General features: G+C 49.2%; 4 protein-coding genes across 15 annotated transcripts; 2 read left to right on the top strand and 2 right to left on the bottom strand.

Moving 5' to 3' along the window:
* Nucleotides 1–1,077: 1,077 nt before the first annotated feature.
* Nucleotides 1,078–6,455, top strand: LOC120698065 (pentatricopeptide repeat-containing protein At5g66520-like). Of its 8 annotated transcripts, none has more exons than XM_039981540.1 (6): nt 1,078–3,957; nt 4,366–4,657; nt 4,734–4,815; nt 4,962–5,026; nt 5,295–5,448; nt 5,746–6,444. In XM_039981540.1, exon 1 carries the CDS (start codon nt 1,107–1,109, stop codon nt 3,903–3,905), a length of 2,799 nt encoding a protein of 932 aa, XP_039837474.1. In that variant the 5' UTR covers nt 1,078–1,106; the 3' UTR covers nt 3,906–3,957; nt 4,366–4,657; nt 4,734–4,815; nt 4,962–5,026; nt 5,295–5,448; nt 5,746–6,444. The 8 variants fall into 8 exon arrangements, with proteins under 8 accessions (XP_039837474.1, XP_039837472.1, XP_039837470.1 ...); XM_039981538.1 differs by having other exon boundaries at nt 4,734–4,840; XM_039981536.1 differs by lacking the exons at nt 4,734–4,815; nt 4,962–5,026 and having other exon boundaries at nt 5,746–5,809; nt 6,131–6,455.
* Nucleotides 6,456–8,554: 2,099 nt separating this feature from the next.
* Nucleotides 8,555–9,780, bottom strand: LOC120698064 (zinc finger CCCH domain-containing protein 37-like). The gene has a single exon (XM_039981532.1). It carries the CDS (start codon nt 9,741–9,743, stop codon nt 8,928–8,930), a length of 816 nt encoding a protein of 271 aa, XP_039837466.1. The 5' UTR covers nt 9,744–9,780; the 3' UTR covers nt 8,555–8,927.
* A 1,992-nt stretch (nt 9,781–11,772) lies between these two features.
* Nucleotides 11,773–15,766, top strand: LOC120698061 (F-box protein At5g52880-like). Of its 5 annotated transcripts, none has more exons than XM_039981528.1 (7): nt 11,773–12,121; nt 13,305–13,456; nt 13,963–14,050; nt 14,129–14,337; nt 14,430–14,581; nt 14,790–14,944; nt 15,282–15,766. In XM_039981528.1, the coding sequence occupies exons 1-6, from the start codon at nt 11,904–11,906 to the stop codon at nt 14,898–14,900; spliced, it is 930 nt and encodes a 309-aa protein (XP_039837462.1). In that variant the 5' UTR covers nt 11,773–11,903; the 3' UTR covers nt 14,901–14,944; nt 15,282–15,766. The 5 variants fall into 5 exon arrangements, with proteins under 5 accessions (XP_039837462.1, XP_039837464.1, XP_039837461.1 ...); XM_039981527.1 differs by having other exon boundaries at nt 11,776–12,121; nt 15,262–15,753; XM_039981529.1 differs by having other exon boundaries at nt 11,780–12,121; nt 14,129–14,328; nt 15,282–15,753.
* Nucleotides 15,767–15,860: 94 nt separating this feature from the next.
* On the bottom strand, nt 15,861–17,858 carry LOC120698063 (reticulon-like protein B1). Its single transcript, XM_039981531.1, has 5 exons — nt 17,544–17,858; nt 16,920–17,100; nt 16,541–16,682; nt 16,377–16,446; nt 15,861–16,298 (listed from the first exon to the last, which is right to left on the bottom strand). The coding sequence occupies exons 1-5, from the start codon at nt 17,737–17,739 to the stop codon at nt 16,129–16,131; spliced, it is 759 nt and encodes a 252-aa protein (XP_039837465.1). The 5' UTR covers nt 17,740–17,858; the 3' UTR covers nt 15,861–16,128.
* Nucleotides 17,859–20,487: the final 2,629 nt, after the last annotated feature.

Here is a 20,487-nt window from a genome sequence, read left to right as displayed (position 1 = left end):
GCAACGAGGCGCGCGGAGGACAGCCAGGGTGGGGCCACCGCGCGGCGAGGACGGCCGCGATGACGGCAGAGCGGCGAGGACCGCCGGGGCGGAGCAACCGCGCGGCGAGGGCGGTCGCGCACGAGGACGGCCGGGCGGGGCCGCCGCGACGAGGGCGTTGTCAGGGAACTTGCGACGATGTGGAAGGAAGAAGAAAAATATGACGAGTGGTCGTCATTAAAAGGAGAGAGTTAAGCAATTTTTCAGCACTCAAGGGTATAAAGGTGTTTTTGCAGCTTCGTTATCCATTGTTAGCACCTCTTCTGTCCAAAATAGTATGGAGGTAAAAAAAGCGTGATAGTATAAAGATGTCTTTGAATATTTTAGTGATATAGATGTTAGGGCCAACTTTTTCATAATGGTATACATGTAAAACCTCATTGTTCCTTCCTAGAGTCGATCGGCGGCGGCGGCGGCGGCCGTATGGCCCATACCCCATAGTGCTTCTGAGTAAGTTCAGCGGCCGTAGCGGTGTTTGGGGCCCTGCGTACCCGCCAGCCACTGGTCAGCAGGGTTAACCGAACCGACCGGTCCGGTCAAACCGCCGCCCTCCGGTAGCGGTTTACCGGACCGGTTTGACCGGTAACCGATGGAAACTGGTTGAATTCAAATCCAAATTCAAATAAATTCAAAAAATCCCGTGCAACCAGTTCCGACCGGTTTACCGGCCGGTTTTACCGGTTTACCGGTCGGTTTGACCGGTTTGAATTCAAATTCAAAAGCTCCCGTGCAATCGGTTTACCGGCCGGTTTTACCGGTTTACCGACCGGTTTGACCGGTGGGCTTTAATGGGCCGGCCCATTTTTTCTTTTTTCTTTTTTGATTTAACTTTAAATCCCCGCAAACTATACTAAATGAACGATTTTTTGAGAAAATTTGACACTATTAGATTCATTGCATCTTGAAGTATTTTTAGAAATTTTTTTTAAAAATTTTCATTTTTTGAATTTAAATTTAAATTTTGAATTTTGACCGGTTGAGTACCGGACCAAACCGGTACCGGACCGGTTCCCACCGGTTTGGTGAACCTTGCTGGTCAGTGGTCACCCCTACAACACGGCGCTCCTATGGTGTTTCTGACCAAATGGAGCACGACACCAATGCCTCACCGCCAGCACCTCCGCCGTTTCCTCTCATCTGCCACCGTCAGAGCCCCGGCGCCGATCCCCGCGCGGCGCGTGCCGCGGTCGTCCGGCACCTCCGCGCAAAGCGCCCGAATCCGGGAGCTCGGCCGCCTCGGCCGCTTGAGCGAGGCCAGGGAGGTGTTCGACGCCATGCCCTTCCACGACATCATCGCCTGGAACTCCATGATATCCGCCTACTGCAACAACGGGATGCCCGACGCGGCGAGGTCGCTCGCCGACACGATCTCCGGCGGGAACCTGCGCACGGGCACCATCCTGCTGTCCGGCTACGCGCGCGCCGGGCGCGTGGGCGACGCTCGCAGGGTGTTCGATGAAATGCCCCTGCGGAACACCGTGGCGTGGAATGCCATGGTCACCTGCTATGTCCAGAACGGGGACATCCCCCTTGCGCGGAGGCTGTTCGACTCAATGCCGAGCAGGGATGTATCTTCCTGGAACACGATGCTTACTGGGTACTGCCATAGCCGACAGATGATGGATGCAAGGAAACTATTTGAACAGATGCCAGAACGCAACATGGTTTCTTGGATGGTGATGATTTCTGGGTATGTTCTGATTGAGCAGCATGGTAAGGCTTGGGACATATTTCGAATGATGCACTATGAAGGAATGTCACCAGAGCAACCAAACCTTGTCTCTGTACTTTCAGCTATAAGTAATCTTGGTAATCTCAACATTCTAGAGAGTATCCATGCTTTTGTCCATAAGGCTGGCTTTGAGAGGGATGTGGTAATCAGCACTGCCATACTAAATGCATACACTAGGGGTGTGGGTATGCTTGACACTGCGGTAAAATTCTTTGAAGGTATGACAGAGAGGAATGAGTACACATGGTCAACCATGATCGCTTCACTATCTCAGGGTGGACGAATAGATGATGCTGTTGCTGTCTACCAAAGAGACCCTATTAAGTCTGTTCCTAGTCGAACTGCAATGCTCACAGGCCTTGCTCAATGTGGAAGGATTAACGATGCGAGGATTTTATTCGACCAGATCCTCGAGCCTAATATTGTATCCTGGAATGCCATGATTACTGGGTACATGCAGAATGAAATGGTTGATGAGGCAGAGGAGCTTTTTAACAGGATGCCCTTTAGGAACACAATATCTTGGGCTGGCATGATTGCTGGATATGCACAAAATGGGAGGAGTGAACAAGCTTTGGTTTTGCTCCAGGCGCTCCACCGGAATGGGATGTTACCTAGCCTGTCTAGTTTGACCAGTAGCTTATTTGCTTGTTCAAATATTGAAGCTCTTGAGACAGGAAAGCAGGTGCACTCGCTTGCAGTAAAGGCTGGCTGTCAGTACAATAGCTATGTATGTAATGCGCTGATTACTATGTATGCCAAGTGCAGAAACATAGGTTTTGTGAGACAAATCTTTGATCGTATGACAGTTAAAGATACAGTATCATATAACTCTTTAATTGCTGCACTTGTGCAGAACAATATGTTGGAACAAGCAAGAGATACATTTGACAACATGCCTGATCGAGATGTTGTTTCTTGGACTACTATAATATCTGCATACGCACAGGCTGACCAGGGGAATGAGGCAGTAGAGATGTTCAGAAGTATGCTTCAGGTGCATGAGTTACCCAATTCACCAATATTAACGATACTTCTTGGTGTTGGTGGAAATCTTGGTGCTTCCAAACTCGGACAGCAAATTCACACCATTGCTGTCAAACTTGGTATGGATTCAGGACTTATAGTGGCTAATGCTCTCATCTCGATGTATTTCAAGTGTGGTTCTGCAGATTCCCTTAAGGTTTTTGATTCAATGGAGGAACAAGACATTTTTACATGGAATACTATTATTACAGGCTATGCTCAGCATGGCCTTGGAAGAGAAGCCATCAGAATGTATCAACAAATGGAATCTGCAGGAGTGTTGCCAAATGAGGTCACTTTCGTGGGGCTTTTACATGCATGTAGCCATTCTGGTTTGGTAGATGAAGGGCGTCAGTTTTTCGAATCCATGAGCAGTGATTATGGACTAACTCCTCTGCTGGAGCACTATGCTTGCATGGTGGACCTTCTTGGGCGAGCTGGTGATGTGCAAGGAGCTTTACAGTTTATTTATGATATGCCTATTGAGCCAGATGCAGTGATCTGGAGTGCTCTTCTTGGGGCATGCAAGATTCACAAGAACGTAGAAATTGGGAGAAGGGCAGCTGAGGAACTTTTCTCTATTGAGCCATTTAATGCTGGCAATTATGTAATGTTGTCAAATATATACTCCTCCCAGGGGATGTGGGATGAAGTTGCGAAGGTGCGAAAACTTATGAAAGAACAAGGTGTGAACAAGGAACCTGGTTGTAGCTGGATGCAGATAAAGAACAGAATGCACTCATTTGTCACTGGTGATGAGGAACATGAACAAATTCAAGATATACATGCTACCCTCTGGGAGTTGTACACTTTATTAAAGGCTACAGGATATGTGCCTGACACAGAATTTGTTCTCCATGACATAGATGAAGAGCAGAAGGAGAGCTCACTTCTGTACCACAGTGAGAAGCTTGCTGTTGCTTATGGCCTTCTTGTTACACCCAAGGGCATGCCCATCCAGATAATGAAGAACCTTAGAATATGTGGTGACTGTCATGCTTTCGTCAAATTTGTTTCCCATGTCACCAAGAGAGAAATTGACATTAGGGATGGGAATCGATTCCATCATTTTAGGAATGGAAATTGTTCATGTGGTGATTTTTGGTGATAAATTATTCCACCACCAACAGGTCCCCTTCACACTATCCCCTCACATTCAGGTTGCCTAATCTCTTCGCATATGTTTTAGTTTCTGTTTAATTTCAATCTGTATATAAATCTTTCTTCACATTATCCCATATATCAAAGAGGATTTTGCTATGTGATATCCTCAATGAGTCGCACAAACTTGACTTAAATGATGGGTTGGTACACTAGAAAATTTGTGCTTGTCCACAGGAAATGTTTGTCATGATGTTAATAGGAGGCTGGATTTGTTAGAATTTAGAATCTGGCATGCTTGTATGGAGAAATTTAGTACATAGCTGTTAGCCTATTTTATTTTTTTGAATGCACGCACTTATGCCATTTTCATCCATTGTTTAGGATCATCTGCCCATCCTTTCTTCCTGTTGATAACAATTTTACATACTCAACATGAAAATGGCCAATTATTTTGGTTGGTGTAGCAACATATCACAGACAAGCATACAATCTTATTTGTTCTGATGCCTTTGGGGCAATCCAGTGAGGTATTGAGCAACAGTTGTGGAATGGAGTTGAAGCCATCTGCTACCATGGCTACATCTGGAATGGAGGTGGCTGGAGCCTGGAGCAACACAGACACTGGTTGTACGGCTGAGGGGAGGTTTTGAAGGCAGTCTCATGGTTTCGTGCCGTACCTTATTGGCGGTGATGACCAGTAATGACAGGAGCCAGATGGCACTGGGCGGCCAATTTCATTGCAGTAAGGCTGAGCAGGTTAGTGTTATACACATGCATATCTGCCTTGTTCAATGAAAAATTGTCTCTGTTAGCTGTCTTTATTCTTTTTTAGAACAAGGGAAAGGAGAGCATTTCCTGCTGCTGCACGTGTTTTTGCTTTAAGAAAAGATCATCTCAACCTGAGAATATTGAAGGTGCAACTTTTGTTTCTTTGACTAGGTATATGAAGCATGATGCAGATTCACATGAATCTGTATTAAAAAAATTTGATTTGTAAGGTTCGCTTGTCGATGTACAAAATGGTTTATGTATTTTCTTACATATATTAGTTTTTTTATAGGCAATAACAGCTTGAAATATGTTCTTTGAGGGTATGGCTTTTGCTCGTGCTAACAGATTTGCCAGGTAGACTGTAGAAAGTTGCTTTCTTGTTTTGAGATTTTTTGCATCATTTTATTCAAATTTTTTTATATATTTCAATTTGATAACCAATGTTGCGTGAATTTGATTAGACCTAAGACATGCAAGCTCCAGCTCTCCATATGTGGATGGCATAAGAGTGGAAGTTTTTAATCAAGCAAATGCTAGTTATTCATTCCATGCAATATTCTTCTTGCTTTATGGTTTTAGTTATTGCATTTGTGAATTGTTCTTATTGCTTATTTTCTTGCAGGTGCAGGCAGATTGAGGCAAAGTGATGCTTCCACCTTTGATGGTGCAGTGCAGGAGTAATCGAGCTATAGAGGTGGATATCATATCAAAATTGACAATACCTCATTGGTAAATTCAGTGGCCACCAGCCACTTTGTCATCTACATTTTCGTTAGGTATGCCAATGTGAAATTTTCCTAATTTAGCATACATTGATACAGACTTTAAAATAGTTGTATATCATAAACTTCATATTTGCTGGAACAATTAGGTAACTTCATCTTTTTAGCATAGAGACAAATGAAATCCTAGATAAACTTCCAGTTGCATTTACCGAAGATATTGTGGTGCTTGGTTGTATTTTTCTACAATCTTTGTGTAGCAGTAATCTTTCAGATCATGACTATTATGTTCCTTAGAGGTTGGTAACAAAGAATTGCTAGTTATCTTTGTTTTTTGCATGGACTGTGCAGGAATGCTACTCAAGAAACTGTACACCTGCAGGCCGGCAGCAGCTGCTGATGGAAAATTGGAGAGGTTGGTTTTAAAGCTTATAATATTTATGCAGTAATTCTTCATGAACTTTTACATGGTATTTTCTTGGTCCATGAATTGCTTGAAAGTTCTTTTTAACTCTTTGCATCTTTTCCTACTGCAATTGCCCACACTAGTACACCGCTCTTCTAGAGGTGAGGATAACACTTCGTCTACAGCAGCCATCAAATTTTGTTTGCTTTATGCTTAACAGAACTGAACTATATCTAAAAATTGACTTTTTTTTTTAGAAGAGGAGCTCGCTTGCCCCCGGCCTCATGGAGGCTTAAAAATTGACATGTTTTCATTTTTCATGTCAAGAAGGGTCGATGTCAGTGAGAAGATCTGTTAGTCTTAACTCTTACGCATCATGAATGGATAAAGCTATATATCCTCCTGCTACTCGAACTGAACTTTGGGTGTTAGTTGTGGTGAGTTAAAATTTGTTGGGTAAGTTCTGTCTGTTACCCGGCCTTTAGGTTCGATATTATTCCTGTCCATTTCAGTTCGGTGTTCTGACCTGCTTGCCGAGTTTAGTATTGATCTGAATCCCGCACTGTTCTAGGCAGCCTTTGCTTGTCAAATTACAAACCGGTCACTGTTTTATATTTATATATAAAAAAACAGATACTGAAACATCGCACCCACAGATCCTCGCATCTTTTCAGAAGTTTCAGATCCGGGAAAATATTTGCTGCAAACCAGTTTCTCGGTGGAAACGTGAAAACCCTTTTAAAAATTATAGTTGCAAGTATATAAGAAATTTCAAACGATGCACATTTATAGTGCATCATTAGATGTACTTTGTATCAAAATTTCAGACGCAAACTCAATCTAGAAAAATTCAAACGAAAATGAAAAAACTCAAAGTGCATAGAGCACTAGAAGACAAATTTGTCTTGTAGTGCACTTGCATATGGAATTTGTCATTTTTGTTTGAATTTTTACAAAATGAGTTTGCATCTCAAATTTTGATAAAAAATACATCAAATGATGCATTATGGATGTACATCATTTGAAATTTTTTGAATACTTGCAACTATAATTTATTAAACCGAGAAGGGGGTTCGCAATCAATATTTCCCCGACAGATCCTCGCATGTCACCCAGGTAACCTTTCGTCCTACCAAAGCACCAACCACCAAGTACTGTCGAGCCGCGTCGGTACCGGGGAAAGCGAAAGCAAACCGAGAAGAGAAACCACTCCCCCCAAGAAATAAAAAAAGAGAAAAGAAACGCAAGTCGCAGCTCAACTTGGCAGCCGAACAACGGGAGCCCGCCACCTGAGCACCACCGCACCCGCGGCAGCACGTAAAGCGACGGCACCCGCGGCCTCCGGGGGCCGAGCGAAACCGTGGTCGCGGCGTGGGGGCGACCGGGCGAGGAACCCGTTGCGAAGAAGAAAAGCTGGCTGGGGCAACTTGCGCAGACGCGCACGGCGCACCAGCGTGCCCCCCCGGGCAACTGGGCTCCGGGCGGGCGCGGCAACGCAAGTTGCGGGCCGACCCCGCAGAGGAGTCAAAGCGCGCCCCCGGTGTTTTTGCTGTAATCCGACGGCGCCTCGCTTTCGTGGCCCGGCTGTCCGCCTCGTCAAAGGATTAGCTTCCGATTTGTCCTCTGTGGTCCTCGAAACCTCTGCCCGTGCCGATGGATTGTGCAGGTCACTGTATACTAACCCAAGGAACAAAAGCAACGGACACAAGCTAGCTTGCCAAATTGTAGTGAATTGACACTTGCAATGTGGGCTTTCCAGGTTCGTTAAATTCTTTGTTTTTAGCAGAGAGAGAAGAGTCAGTGCTCCGGTGCTTTGGCTGACGGCATGATGGTCTTATGTTGTGTGCCGCTTACTGCAAGGTGCGAGAGCTTGCCCGGGACCAAAGGGCTTATCTCGATATGTCCTCCCCTTCACTCAACCAAGGGGTCCAGGGGAGATGTTTCTGGTACTTCCCTCGCTGATGGTGACGGAAACTTGCGAATCAGCTCGACAGCCGCAATGGCACGTCACAATGTTGGGAATCGCCCGCTTTCGCGCTGCACCTGCTCTCGGCGGCGGCGGCGGCGGCTGACAGGCGCGCGCGGCGCTTGCGGACCACGACGACCGCAGCTCGTCGTCCCCTCCGCCCCCGCTCCCTTCCCTCCCATTCGACCAGCCCCACGGCCGCCTCTCCGCCGCCACATCTCCGCCGCCGTGCGCGTCCTTGTTGCCGTGAGCGCCGCGTGCGGCGCAGGAGGTGGAGAGGCGCAAGGAGGACGTCGTCAACGGCGTGTTCCGCGCGGCACTGGGCCTCTGCAACGCCGAGCTCGGCAGCTTCATGGTCGGACCCGGCGGGGGATGCCTAGGAACGCGCGGGCGGCGGAGGGATGCGCTGCGCCGCCGGTGGGGGCTACAGCGGGCGGCGGGGGTGGCGGCGGCGGCGAAGATCTAGGGCGGCGGGGAAGGGCACGGGTAGGGGAGAGGGTGAGAGAACCAGAGGATGTGGATGGGGAGGGCGCGTCGGGGTGGGGGAGGGGAGAGAGCCAGAGGATGTGGATGGGGGAGGGCGCGTCGGGGTGGGGGAGGGGCGGACCGGGGGTAGAGTAGGGGCAGTAGGTGGGAATATAGCCCAAAAGTCTCAAAAAAGCTCCTCAAGAGGGTTTCTCCAAAAAAATCTTTACCAAAAAAAATCCCTAAAAGTCCCACCCTATTTGGGTTAAAAGTCCCTAAAGTCCTAGAGACTTCTACAAAAGTCCCTCAAACCAAACATGGCCATAGCGATGCATCACGAAAACAGCGAGGGATTAGCCAATTACACTTCGTACTTGGAGGTATCTACTAGTACATACACTTGGTAATCGGAGAAACCGTGGGTGGCGGCAGGGCACGCACACTAACGCCCAAGATCTCCGACAAAAAGAAGAGGGGAACACACGCGGCCTCGCCACGCTTACAAGATCGCTGTATGGATACTTGCACCATGTTTTTGTTTATCCACAGAAGAATGATGCAATTCGAGAAAATGCTAGAATTAACAATAATATTGCTTAATAATGAAGCTGTTCCGAATGGCGCGCGAGGCGCCTCTTGCCGGCGGCGGCAGAGATGGCGTCGACCTTGGGCCGGGAGGGGCGCCGGCATGCATGCTCACATCACCAGCTCCGACACCCACCCCAAGTCCGGCCCGTCCTCCTCCGTGACGGGGGGCAGCACCGGCGCCGACGACGCCGCGGCCTTCCTGAAGCTGAGCTCCCGCATTGCGAGCATGAGCTCCTCCACCTCCGCGTCCGCGTCGGACGGCTCGTCGATGGCGTCGAGCCACCTCATCCGCCCCTCGACGGGCGACACCGGCGGCGACTCCCAGAGCGACGCCAGCGTCGACTTGGGCGAGAGCGAGAGCGCGCCGCCGTCGTCCTTGGGCGCGGCGCGGAGCTCGGCCGCGGCGTGCGCGAAGAAGCAGACACGGCGCCTGCAGGCGGCGCCCGCGCGGCAGGGGCGGGTGCGGTACCGGGACGGGTGGAGCCACAGCTCGAAGGTGCCGTGCGCGAAGGGGCAGGCGGTCCCGCGCGGGCACGCGGCGCCCGGGCGGCGCCGGAAGTCCGGGCAGGGCTCCCCCGCGTAGGCGACGCGGCGCGGGTCCCGGCGGCGCGCGGCCTCGCCCGGGTGCGCGTAGGGGCACGCCGTCCAGTCGTGGCTCCGCGCGCGCGCGCACCGCCGCACCTTGAACTCGTACATCATGAACTCGTCGTCCGCCTCCGCCTCGGCCTCGGCCTCGGCGGCGTCCCCGTCCCCGCCCCCGCCGCGGCCGGCGGAGAGGTACTCCCCCAGCGCGGCGAGGAGCTGCGGCGGGATGATCTCCAGCCCGGCCGGCGGCTCGGCCCAGCTGCAGGCGGAGCCGCCCAGCGCCGCCGGGTCGAGCACGAGGTGCTCGTAGCTGTGGCTGTGCTGCTCACGGCTCACCATCACTGCCGATCGCGCTCTTCAGACAAATCTTTCCTGCTGTCGGACTGCGGGGGGGGGGGGGGGGGGGGGGGGGGGGGCTGTGCCTTGAGGTAACAGGCGGGGTTCGGGTGGCGCGGGGTTTTATAGGTCGCGTCGGCGAGAGCGGAAACGCCGCGCCGCTGGGTTGCTGGTGGTGCCTGACTGCCTGGGACGGACAGGATGGCACGGGGCATGGGCGGTATTGCGGGCTCCGTTGGCTGCCGAGCTATCGGGGGCCTGGTGGCCGCGCGGGGGTAGGTTTGGCGCGGCGCGGGCGGGGGTACGTGGGCGCGCTGGGCGGCTACGTGGAGCGCCGCGTAGGCCGCCGCTGCATGTTGCCCGACACGTCGCGGCCCCGGCCGGTCTCGTACGGAAGTTTGTTTTCTCGGCCCGGCGATGGACGTGGGCGCGCCTGCCCCCCCCCCCCTCTCTCTCTCTGGGTTTCTTTAAAGCTTTTGCGGCCGACTCGCGGCGGGTTCGCCACGCCCATTCTGGCAGGGCGGAGAGGTCGAGCCGCAACTGCATGCGCTGTCCGCCGCTGCGTGGTCTGGCCCCCGGCTGCGCGGCACGGGACACGTACACCGCTGCATGCATCACGGCCGCTGTCGGTCGATCGGCTCGGCCCCGAGGGACGAGGCACTTGGGCAGTTGGGCATGTCATCTCATCTCTCTGGTTTTTTTCAGAAGAGGAGGGCATGCGCTTCCGTGCGCCCTGAATGCTGCTGCCTGCTGGCTGGGTCGTCAGGACTCATGACTCGTGAGTTTCCTCGCCGAGGCGGGCGCGTCAGCTGACTCGGGAGTTTACGAGCCTTCCATTCGGACATTTTCCGCCCGCGGCCCGAGCCCTTTCCCCATCGCTGGGGCTGCGTGCGTGGAGTGGCTGGGCGAGAGAGCCTGTCGCGTCCGCCGCAGCCCGCGTGCAGCGAACGAACGGCGGCAGGTGACCGACCGATCGAGCTCATCCGTTCGGGGCGGCGGTTTCCCCGGCCACTCCCCACTCCAGTGCTTTGCAGCTCTCTTGCTCAGGCGCTCAGCGGCGCGTCCTTGACGAGGCTCGCTCGAGGAGGGCCGGACGACCGGCCGCGTCCGCGCCCGCGCACACGACGGGACGCTCGATTCCCAGCAGGCGCCGCCGGTTCATTCGACCGGCAGACTGGAAGGAAACAGCGGCGGCGCCGATGACGATCGGATAAGACCTCGCCGCCTGCCAAATGTCCAGCACGCGCGCCCGGGGTGGGATACTCCTACTGGATAGGCTCGCCGCGCGCGGGATCTCACGTGCGGAGGAGTAAGGACGCGCGCACGGGCGGGGCACACGGCACGCGTGTGCCGCTTGCCGGGATCAGGCAAGGCCGGCCGCCGCATTAGCTCACGCGCTTGCCGTGGCCTCCGCGACCTCTCAGCGCTGGCGTACTCCTCGAATATGCGAATGGACCGTGTCCCTATCTCTCTCGCGCGTACTCGAGAAAAAGAAATTAAAGAAAATGCAGTGCTCGCCCCTGCAGTTATATACTCACGTGCACAAGTTGAAAGTAATGTTGCACTGCTGCTGTCGATATAGTGTTGAGATGGCATCAGAAATGTGAGACGTATCAGAGCCTTGCCTTGTAAGACAGAGCTGTGAGACATTTAGGGGGGAAAATCCTTATTAACGCTCTTTTTTTAGGGAAAATCCTTTTTAGCTCTCAGGAAGCCAAAAAATGAACAGCCATGGATCATTTTTTTTTGGATGCGGAGCCATGGATCATTTGGTTTAAGAGTGCAAAAGGTTAACATAGATTCCAGCAGCAAGATACTACAGGTGCATATGACTATATGTGCTGATGTTACCGTGCATATTCCAAAAAAAAAACAAGAATACAGCTACAGATCAAATATGGGTTGCCTCAAACTGACTAATGGGCTGGGCATACGACAACCATTCAGCCCAATCATGCATCTGATTCAACGGCCCAGTGCGCACCGACCCACATTCCACATAGTCCTAGCCCGCGAGCCCAACCCGTGGCGCTGGCGGCGTGTGGTGACAGGCGGCGGGACGCGACGACGGTGACGGTGAGAGGCGGGGGGCGTGGCTCGTCGCGGATCCACGAGGCGAGGGGGCGGCTCCGCACCTCGCGATTCCGTCTCCGCGCGGCAGCGATGCCGGTGAGGCGGCGGCAGCCGCGGCGACAGGAGACGGGGGCGGCGGAGAGGTACGGGGAGATGGGGATCGCGGCGGCGCTGTCGCGGCCCTGGGACTATCTCACGGCCTGCGGCGAGCTGGCCGCGCTCCTGCGCCTCGGATACGCGGACCTTCCCAAGGCAGCCCAGGCGCTCGTTGCCTCAGACGTGCTGCTCGCGTTTCGCCTCCTTCCCGAGTAAGCCTCTCCCCTCCGATCATGCATCACCGATGTGCTACGGATTGCCATATTTTGTCGGATTACTGACCGCTGGTGATGGCTTGCCGCATGGAGAGCTAACAGCCCCGTAGATATGTGTTGATGATGACGATGGATCTGCCCAATTGTGTTCCTTTTCATGCTAGCTTGTCCGAGATCCTTATAGCTAGTTTGTTTTATCTGCAGAATACACATTGTATCTTTTGTGGCAGTTAGAACAATAGAGGTTGTGTGCACGCAGATCTTTATCTGCTCGTCACGCTGCCCCAACCTTACAATAGAATCTCTCATCAATGTTGCGCATGGTTTCACCATAACCCTATTTCGGTTCTTCACTTCGTAGCACCTATCACAGGTCACTTGTGACTTGTATGCTGATATTCAAGTAGTTCTGGTGTTGTTTTTGCTGAAAATATAGCTGCCAGTAAAGGATGTAATATGTAACTTTGACAGGCATAGTTCTGGGATGGTTAATGGACCAGCAATGGTATGAACCATGAACTATGAAGGAAAACAATTTAAACAAAGCCAATGTGGATGGCCAATGTGTACATGTAGAGAAACATTGGGTGTCATCATAGAAGGCTTTACGAAGTATAAATAAGATGAGATTATCATTTCAGTTTATGCGTTTACAAAAGGAAAAATTGCCTTCATACCATTATGTTACGGGTCTTGCCAACGAGATTGTAAAAATACCATCCAAGTACTGTACCAAAAAAATCGTTTCGTGCTTGTGCACAAGTTCTCTAGGTCATGACTCATGATTTAATAGTGTCCCCTCCCTTGTTTTAATTTGTATTGTTTCTGTCAGTGGCTCAGTGCTTTGCATTGCTTTTAATGCCTTTGATGTTTATATATATATGGTATGTACTTACACTGATTCTTTGCTCCATTTTTCACTGGAAAATTTGGAGCTGCCTGTGCTTCCAAAGTCACACTCATGTAATTTCCAATAAGTTGTTAGATGGTTAGTAAGGCTAATTTCATGTTTCATAAAGCTACAAAATGCATAGAACTTAGTGTTTTTTTCCTTATGTTAAACTACATTACTTGCTCCAATGCCCATTTATTCTCACTAGTATGTATATTTTTCACTTAACCACATTTCTCAATGGGATTGCTACAGAATACTCTGTATTAACTGGTTCTTTTCCCTTAGTGTGCAGACAGGATATGCACTAAGTGCAGCTAATGCTCTTCTCCAGGTGGTAGAAGTTGCCCTACCAAAGCAAAAGAAGGCACAGGCTGTTTCAGAGTTCAAGCACTCTGTTATTGCATATAAAAGGCGTGCAAGAGTTCAAGAAAATTCAGGTACGTAATAGGTTCATTCTCCATGGTGCAACTGCATTAATGAACCCCCTATTTGGTGCGGACTTAATATTTTGGCCCCATTTAGTTTTTGGACATATTTGATGAGTAGGAACCTACTGTACCTGCTGTGTATTTTCTTCTCTGCTGCAGTACCATAGATGACATACTCACATGCTATGTTTTAATTTATTATTCCATGCTCTAACTTCAGAAATTTATTGTTCCATGTTCTGTGAACTCACTGTGGAACTGAATTCGTAAAACTACTTTAGCTTAAGTAAAAGCTTATAAATGGTCTTTGCATATCTTCACCCTTCAGGCGTCCAAATGCCCTTTATTCATTTGTGACCAAAAGGATCAGAGCTTGACCATTACTAAGTAACTAGTGACTTAAGATGCAGCCTCCTTTGAAGATTTAGGAGGATGAACTTTCAAGTCATTACTCAGTACTTCCTGCTACAAGTCATTGTGACGTGTTATTTACTTATTTTTAATCCCTTTGACAGGTTTACCACACATACCACAGGATGTACTTGTTCATATCTTCACTTTTCTTGACATGCGTTCTTTGGTGGCAGCGGGTCTTGTCTGCTGGTATTTTTTTTCTTGTCTAGTCTGCAACTTCTTTCAAAACATACTAGTTTCTTGTTATCACATTTTTGTCTTCCCTAGGTCTTGGAATTCAGCTGCAAATGACAACAACCTGTGGAAGATTAATTACTCCCTTTTCTTCGGTCTCTGCCATTTGAGTTGCAACAGCATTCCTGTATCTGGTCTACAGAAAAGTTGTGAGCTTGTTCAAAGTAGCATCGACTCAGAGTCAATTGATCCAAATTTTAGGTGGAAAGAGTCCTTCCACAGTACATATGCAGGTAGCAATGGTATTCCTCTTTTTGCATACTATTCAATACAACCAGACTGCACAATTCCATGGTTATCCTCTAAAACAGGAGTGGATTGCATATTATTGCAGAATGTGCATCATGGCAGTTCGCATCAAATAGAGCACTATGTGGGCATTGCAGATCAGTTATTTGGCTGAGCAACCTGACATGTGCTGCTCCACACCATTGCCGTAGGAAAGGAAGAGATGAAGTAAAATTACGACCTCTGTTACCTGATACAGTAAGTTGTCTAACTACTATGTGGTTTGTACCTAGCAGGCTAACACACTGCACATACATCACAGATTTGTCTAATTCCAACACTGTTAGCTGTAGTCTGTTTGAATCAGCCATACAATTTTATCCACGTAACATCATAACTTGTTTGCCGTTTAATTGGGGTTGTATACAGTATACACTGAACCTTGCTTGACCTTGTCCTGGACCAGGTTGCTAAATACATATTGCACAATGACGGCCTAGCAGCTTCATCACCCGAAAGTGATGACACAGATGATTCCGACTACGAGAATGGGCTCCCAAGATTTTGGACGTTTTAAGACAAAATTAAATTTGGACTGTGGCGGTTATGTGGATGTAAATGGTATGGATATTTTGAATTCAATCTAGTTTGGAGTGATTTTTATCCGTTCGTATCTGATTCCGGGTATTCAATATCCGTAACCGATTCGTATCCGTATACTAAAAGTTATATTTTTATGATGTCGATATCCATTACAATCTTATCCGGCAAAAACTAACACTATCCGTATCTGACTCCATATTCGAACAAAAATATAAAAACAAATACTATATCGGTAATATCCGTCCGTATTTGATCTGTTTACATTTCCGTTTCTATCTGTTTACATTTCCGTTTCTGTTGTAGTAATTACAAGCTTTCTTTTTTTTTGAGAGAACCTTGCTCACACTTTATTTAGGAGTCTGGACAACGAGATCACGGTCCAACAGAGTTTTTACAAAGCTTGGGAGGGGATCAAACCAGACAAATGGTTGACCCGGGTCCCATACGAAACCAGCTTGAGCAAGCTCATGTGCTCCTCCATTACAAGAACGAGGAATAAAACTAAACTTTACAAAGACGAAATGCAGCGACAGAAGCTCCTGGATCTCTCTGAAGATGACACCACCAGGTGCTTGATCGAACTTTGCAGTTTGGATGGCCGAGAGCAAGTTAGTCGATCACCTTTGAAATCCCAGCATCCATTGCTGCTTTCAGTGCAGACAAGCAAGCTTCGCCTTCAGCAGACAAAGCTGACTCGTAAGTGAAAATGAAAAATTTAATGTAATAACATTGTGTGTGGTGACTTTCCCCCAAAAATGGGAAATTAAATTCGTGGGCTCCTGTGAATAATCACAATGCCTTCGCACTGGCACTCATTTCAACTGGTATGGATACTACTGTGAGTAAATATCATACTGTTTTCAATATGAATGCAAAAAGATTGTGCAATTGAGTCAAACCAAAGCTACCAAAAAGGCATAAATGCAGAAAGACGTAAATAACCAAATAAAAATTTCATCATAACCCTAAGTCTGGCCATGTAACGGAACCAGCCACTTGGAGAGGCGGGATGTTAAAACATTAAGTTTCAGATTGGAATAATTTCGCACAACGCAACTACTGACCACACTAGAACACGTGCGTTCATCTCTAAATATTTACCATTACATGGAGACATGGAATTACAACCATACTTCAAAACCGACATGTAGTGATTGACAGATGATAAATCAGTGCACAGACCATCTTCTGATTCTACTCTTCTAATGCAGCTTCTTGTCTTTTGACGGACCCTTCGGAATCTTTGATAGGCATTTCTCGTCGAAGATGGCGTAGTACTTCTTCAGCTCGACCATGGCCTTCTCTCCAAAAGCATCAACCTTATCCTCATACTTCTCATACAGGACCGGCACAGTGTACAAAACCATAAAGACTGCAATACAAGAAAGAGGGTGAACGTTGCTGAAATGTGTACTCATTGGGAGAACTGTTAACAAAAAACAACAATCACCTATGTAGAACAAGGTGAGGAAATTGCAGCAGGTCCCAAGAACGGAAAGGATCCACAGTCCTGCAATTACCTGACAATAAAAAGAAGCACATTATATGCATTGAGCAAGAATTACCCTTAATTAACAAAAGCCTAAAGAGAACAAAATCCAGCAGTCAACATACAATCAGAAACTTCTTCAGGTCATGGCCCTGACCGATCTCCCTCAAGGTAGCAAAGCCCCTGTTGATCTCGTATCTCAGTGAACGTGCAACATTCACTGCCAGGTCCTCTGGGATCTTCACCTCAGGGATGTTAGGAGGAGACCTAAACAGTCATTGCAAAGATGTCACCTTCCAAGTACTATGCTAATCAACTACAGGTCAGCAGGTGATATATGCTCTTAAAAGTATGAATTCCATATGAAAATAATAATGGCTGTAGCCCTACAGAACAATGGTGCAGATGATAGTTCACATGTAAGCTGTGTTAACCTGTCATTAATAGCAAAATTATGATCTTAAGGTGAAGAACAGAAGAAGTTTAAGGGATTCCACTACTCACTTGTTGATGAAAGTGGTGGCATTCGACCAGAGGAACAGGATGGCCAGGGTGAGGATGAGGCAGTGGCATAACAGGGTGAGCATGTGGTAGTCCATGACCTCAAACAGCAGCCAGATGGCAGTTGCGCCAGCAAGCACACCACCAGAAATCTTCTTGTTCCTCCATAGAAACAGATCGGCAGCTGCAAGCATGATCCCAAGCACATCAGAACAAGGGCCCAAAATAAACTATTGGGAACAATGCTCGCCAGCAAACAAACAAAGTATCTCAGGGTTTAAGCGTCACGCATGCTGCTGATGCAAGCTTTACAGGATCACTTCGATTCTGGTCTAAAAGCAAATCCTATAAGTAGTAATCTGATCACATCGCGGAGACAATGCGGCAATGCCGCATAAACTTGACCCAAACCCCAGCGGATCGGGAGTCCAGACGTTTTCCACAAGCTAAAGATCCCTCAAAAAAAGAACTTCTCCGCGCAGAAGAACTAATGCGGCCACAGATCAACAGCCCATCAACGCTTTCCACAAGTGAAGCAAACCCCCAACGCGGTTGGATCTACATAAACCAGACGGGTAAAACCCCCACGGGGGGAGAACGGGGGAGAGCGCTGAGGTCCGGGCTTACGCTTGCCGCCGCCGAGGACGGAGTGGACGGGCTTCTCGCGGCCGAAGAGGCGGTAGATCTTGGCCTTCACCGCGGCCGTCGCCGACGAGCGGTCGTCGTCCGAGTCCGACGACGACGATGAGCCGCCGCCCCCGCGGCCGTGGAGCTTGTCCGAGATCTTCTCCAGCACCGACTCCTCCTTGTGCTGCTCCGCCATGGCCACCGCTCGCTCGCACCCTCCCCTTCGCTCTCCGGACGCGTACGAGCAACACCAGCAACAAGCTCCTGCCTGCTTTTCGCCTCTCTCTCTCTCTCCGCCCCACGCCGTGCTCGGGCGGCGTGCTTTATGCGCGGCGCGGCGCGGCGCGATCTCGGCCGTCGGTTCCGTCGCGCCGGGCCGTGCGATTCGTCCTGCGTTAATCTAGCGTCATTAATTCGCGCGGTTACGTGGCAACGTAACGCCGCCGGAGTCTCCAAGTCCACGGCGACGGAGCTGGGTCGCGGCCGTCCTGCGTGGGGCCCGCGGGGGTGGAGATCGCGAGGGCGACACGGCGACGTGACGACGCGTGGCGTGCCAGGACTTTCGCCGGCATCCGGGCGCAGCGGAGGGGTCGGGGCGTGGGCCAAGAAGAAGGGAAGTCCAATCGCACGCAGAAGATTCTAGGCGTGGGCTTCTTGGCCTGTTCTTGCGGGCCAAGTCCAATCTTACTTAGCTTTTGTAGTCAAGCAAATGGACTCTTTTGGCCCTTGTTTCTTATTATCAAAGGTAAATTTTGGTGTCTTTTAGGCTAAGGAAACGAGAACTTCCTTCTGTTGACTATACTACGGAGCAAAAGAAAAAAAAAGTCAGGGCGCGTTTAGTTGCAAAATCAAAAAATTTTGGTTGTCACATCATCCCTTTTGACCAGATGTTGGGAGGATTTTTCGGACACTAATTAAAAAACTAATTTCAGAACTCACTTGGAAACCGCGAGATGAATCTTTTGAGGCCTTTGACCGCATCATTAGCACATGTTGGTTACTGTAGCACTTATGGCTAATCATACACTAATTAGGCTTAAAAGATTCGTCTCGTCATGTACATCCAAACTGTGTAATTAGTTTTGTTATTTAATTACATTTAGTGCTTCATACATATGTTTAAAGGGGAGGTGAAAATTTTTGGGTGAAAATTTTTGGGAACTAGACGCGCCCTCAGTCGCACAACTTTTTGAAACAGTTGAGTAACCTGAGTAGGAAGGCACTCGGGCAGAAGCACAAAGGTCAAATCAATTTCAAAAGCCTACCATGTTGTCAAGAAACGGCTAACGTCAATCTCAATACGGGTACTTCGGTAGCTCTACGTTCGGATCGTGAGGCTGGTTTGAATATATGACATGTAAATGCCCAACCAAGAACTTAATTGAAGAGTGGTTGGTGCTTAATGTTTTGGGCTAACCAGTGGCGAAGCTATATTCAAGCTAGGGTGTGCAACTGCACCCCCAAAATTTTCAAAATCAGTGATTAGAAACAAACTTTTATCATGTAAATAGCTCAAATTTATATATCTACGAGGTAGCTGCACCCCCCTCCAATTTTACGTAGCTTCGCCCCTGGGGCTAACAAAGGGCTCTTTTGAGCGTATTGCAATTGCAAATGTTCTAGCAAAATCGAAGAGAAGATTTGTCTTCTCCTAAGAAAATGGTTGGCACACTTTTCGATTATGGCGCGCACGCGCACTCGATATGGGTCCCGTTCCACGGTTAACACGATCTATGTGAGGTAATTTTATTAAAATAAATCATAGAAATAAATTAAAAATGAATAGATGCTCAACAAAGTCGTTGTAGTATAGTGGTGAGTATTCCCGCTTGTCACGCGGGCGACTCGAGTTCGATCCCCGGCAACGGCGATTTAGTTTTTGTCTCTGTAGTCTCAGCCATTGGCTATTGCAGTTTTACCAGTACGGGCACCACACCCGTTGGCTATTGCCGTTTCACCAGAGTACGTGTGCTGCACCGCTGCAAGTGAACTTGCTCTTGCATCTCCTTCCGATTGAAAAATAAGATATTTGGTGTAACACTCTAATTTAAATTTTCTATTTAATAATAAATTTAATTGGCTTTATTTAATTTTCTAGGATTTAATTTGCTTAGTCTTGCATTTAATCTATTTTTTGTTTCACAAGTAATTAAAATTTGTCTAAGTTTAAGTTTTGTTGTTGCATTCATGCTGGTGTATTGTTTTTTTTGTTTGAATGCTAGGGTTGAATTCAAATTTGAATTTGAATTCAAATAATTTTAGTTTGAGTTAGTTTGAAATAGGAAAGGAGAAAGAAATAGAAAGGAAGAAAGGATAGGAAATAGAAAACCCAAACCCAACAGCAAAGCAGCCCAGCTGGCCCAACCCTCTTCCACACGGGCCCAGCTCACTCCCTCTCCCCGCGGCCCGTTCCGCTCCCTGGTGCCAGCCCAGCAAGCGCACGCGCAGCACCCTCCTCCCTACGGCCGGTCCCATTTGCAGCAGCTCACTTTCTTTCCCCCGCGCAGCGCGCCCTGCTTCCCTGACCGAGTGGCTCCAGCTGTTAGCGCCCCTCCCCGCGGACGCAGCAGCAACCGCACGCGAACTTCACTACCCGCGTCCCTTTTGGCCCCACAACTCAGTGTCCCACGCACCCTTGGTCCACCGGCAGTCGACAAGCACTAGAAACCAGCGAGCGCACCCTTCACCCAACCGAGCAGGCCCACCTGCCAGCGGCTTAGCCACCGCGCGCCCTTCACCCAGCCGGCCTAACCCCACCTGGCAGCCAGCAAGCCCCGCGTGGAGCGCTCCCCTCGCACCGGCCCAGTTTCCCAGCACGCCGGCCCAGTTCGCCCCGCCGCTGCACCATGGACCAGCTCTGCCCCGTGGCCCGCATGTCAGCCAGCGCACACCCCAGACCTTCTAGAAGCTCCACCCCCGAGCCCGGATCACGCCGAGCAGTTGG

The sequence above is a fragment of the Panicum virgatum genome, chromosome 3K, assembly GCF_016808335.1.
Source record: "Panicum virgatum strain AP13 chromosome 3K, P.virgatum_v5, whole genome shotgun sequence".
NCBI lineage: Eukaryota > Viridiplantae > Streptophyta > Magnoliopsida > Poales > Poaceae > Panicum > Panicum virgatum.
The sequence above is the reverse complement of the archived record's forward strand: the minus strand, read 5'-3'. Positions and strand labels throughout refer to the sequence as shown.

Coding starts and splice junctions, on each gene's coding strand:
- LOC120698064 (XM_039981532.1), bottom strand. CDS start 9,743: ATGGTGAGCCGTGAGCAGCACAGCCACAGCTACGAGCACCTCGTGCTC.
- LOC120698063 (XM_039981531.1), bottom strand. CDS start 17,739: ATGGCGGAGCAGCACAAGGAGGAGTCGGTGCTGGAGAAGATCTCGGAC. Junction 16,683..16,919: donor GCCACCACTTTCATCAACAA/GTGAGTAGTGGA, acceptor ATGACTGTTTAG/GTCTCCTCCTAACATCCCTG. Junction 16,447..16,540: donor ACCTGAAGAAGTTTCTGATT/GTATGTTGACTG, acceptor TTTTATTGTCAG/GTAATTGCAGGACTGTGGAT.
- LOC120698061 (XM_039981528.1), top strand. CDS start 11,904: ATGCCGGTGAGGCGGCGGCAGCCGCGGCGACAGGAGACGGGGGCGGCG. Junction 12,122..13,304: donor GCGTTTCGCCTCCTTCCCGA/GTAAGCCTCTCC, acceptor CTTTTCCCTTAG/TGTGCAGACAGGATATGCAC. Junction 14,051..14,128: donor GCAGCGGGTCTTGTCTGCTG/GTATTTTTTTTC, acceptor TGTCTTCCCTAG/GTCTTGGAATTCAGCTGCAA.
- LOC120698065 (XM_039981536.1), top strand. CDS start 1,107: ATGGTGTTTCTGACCAAATGGAGCACGACACCAATGCCTCACCGCCAG.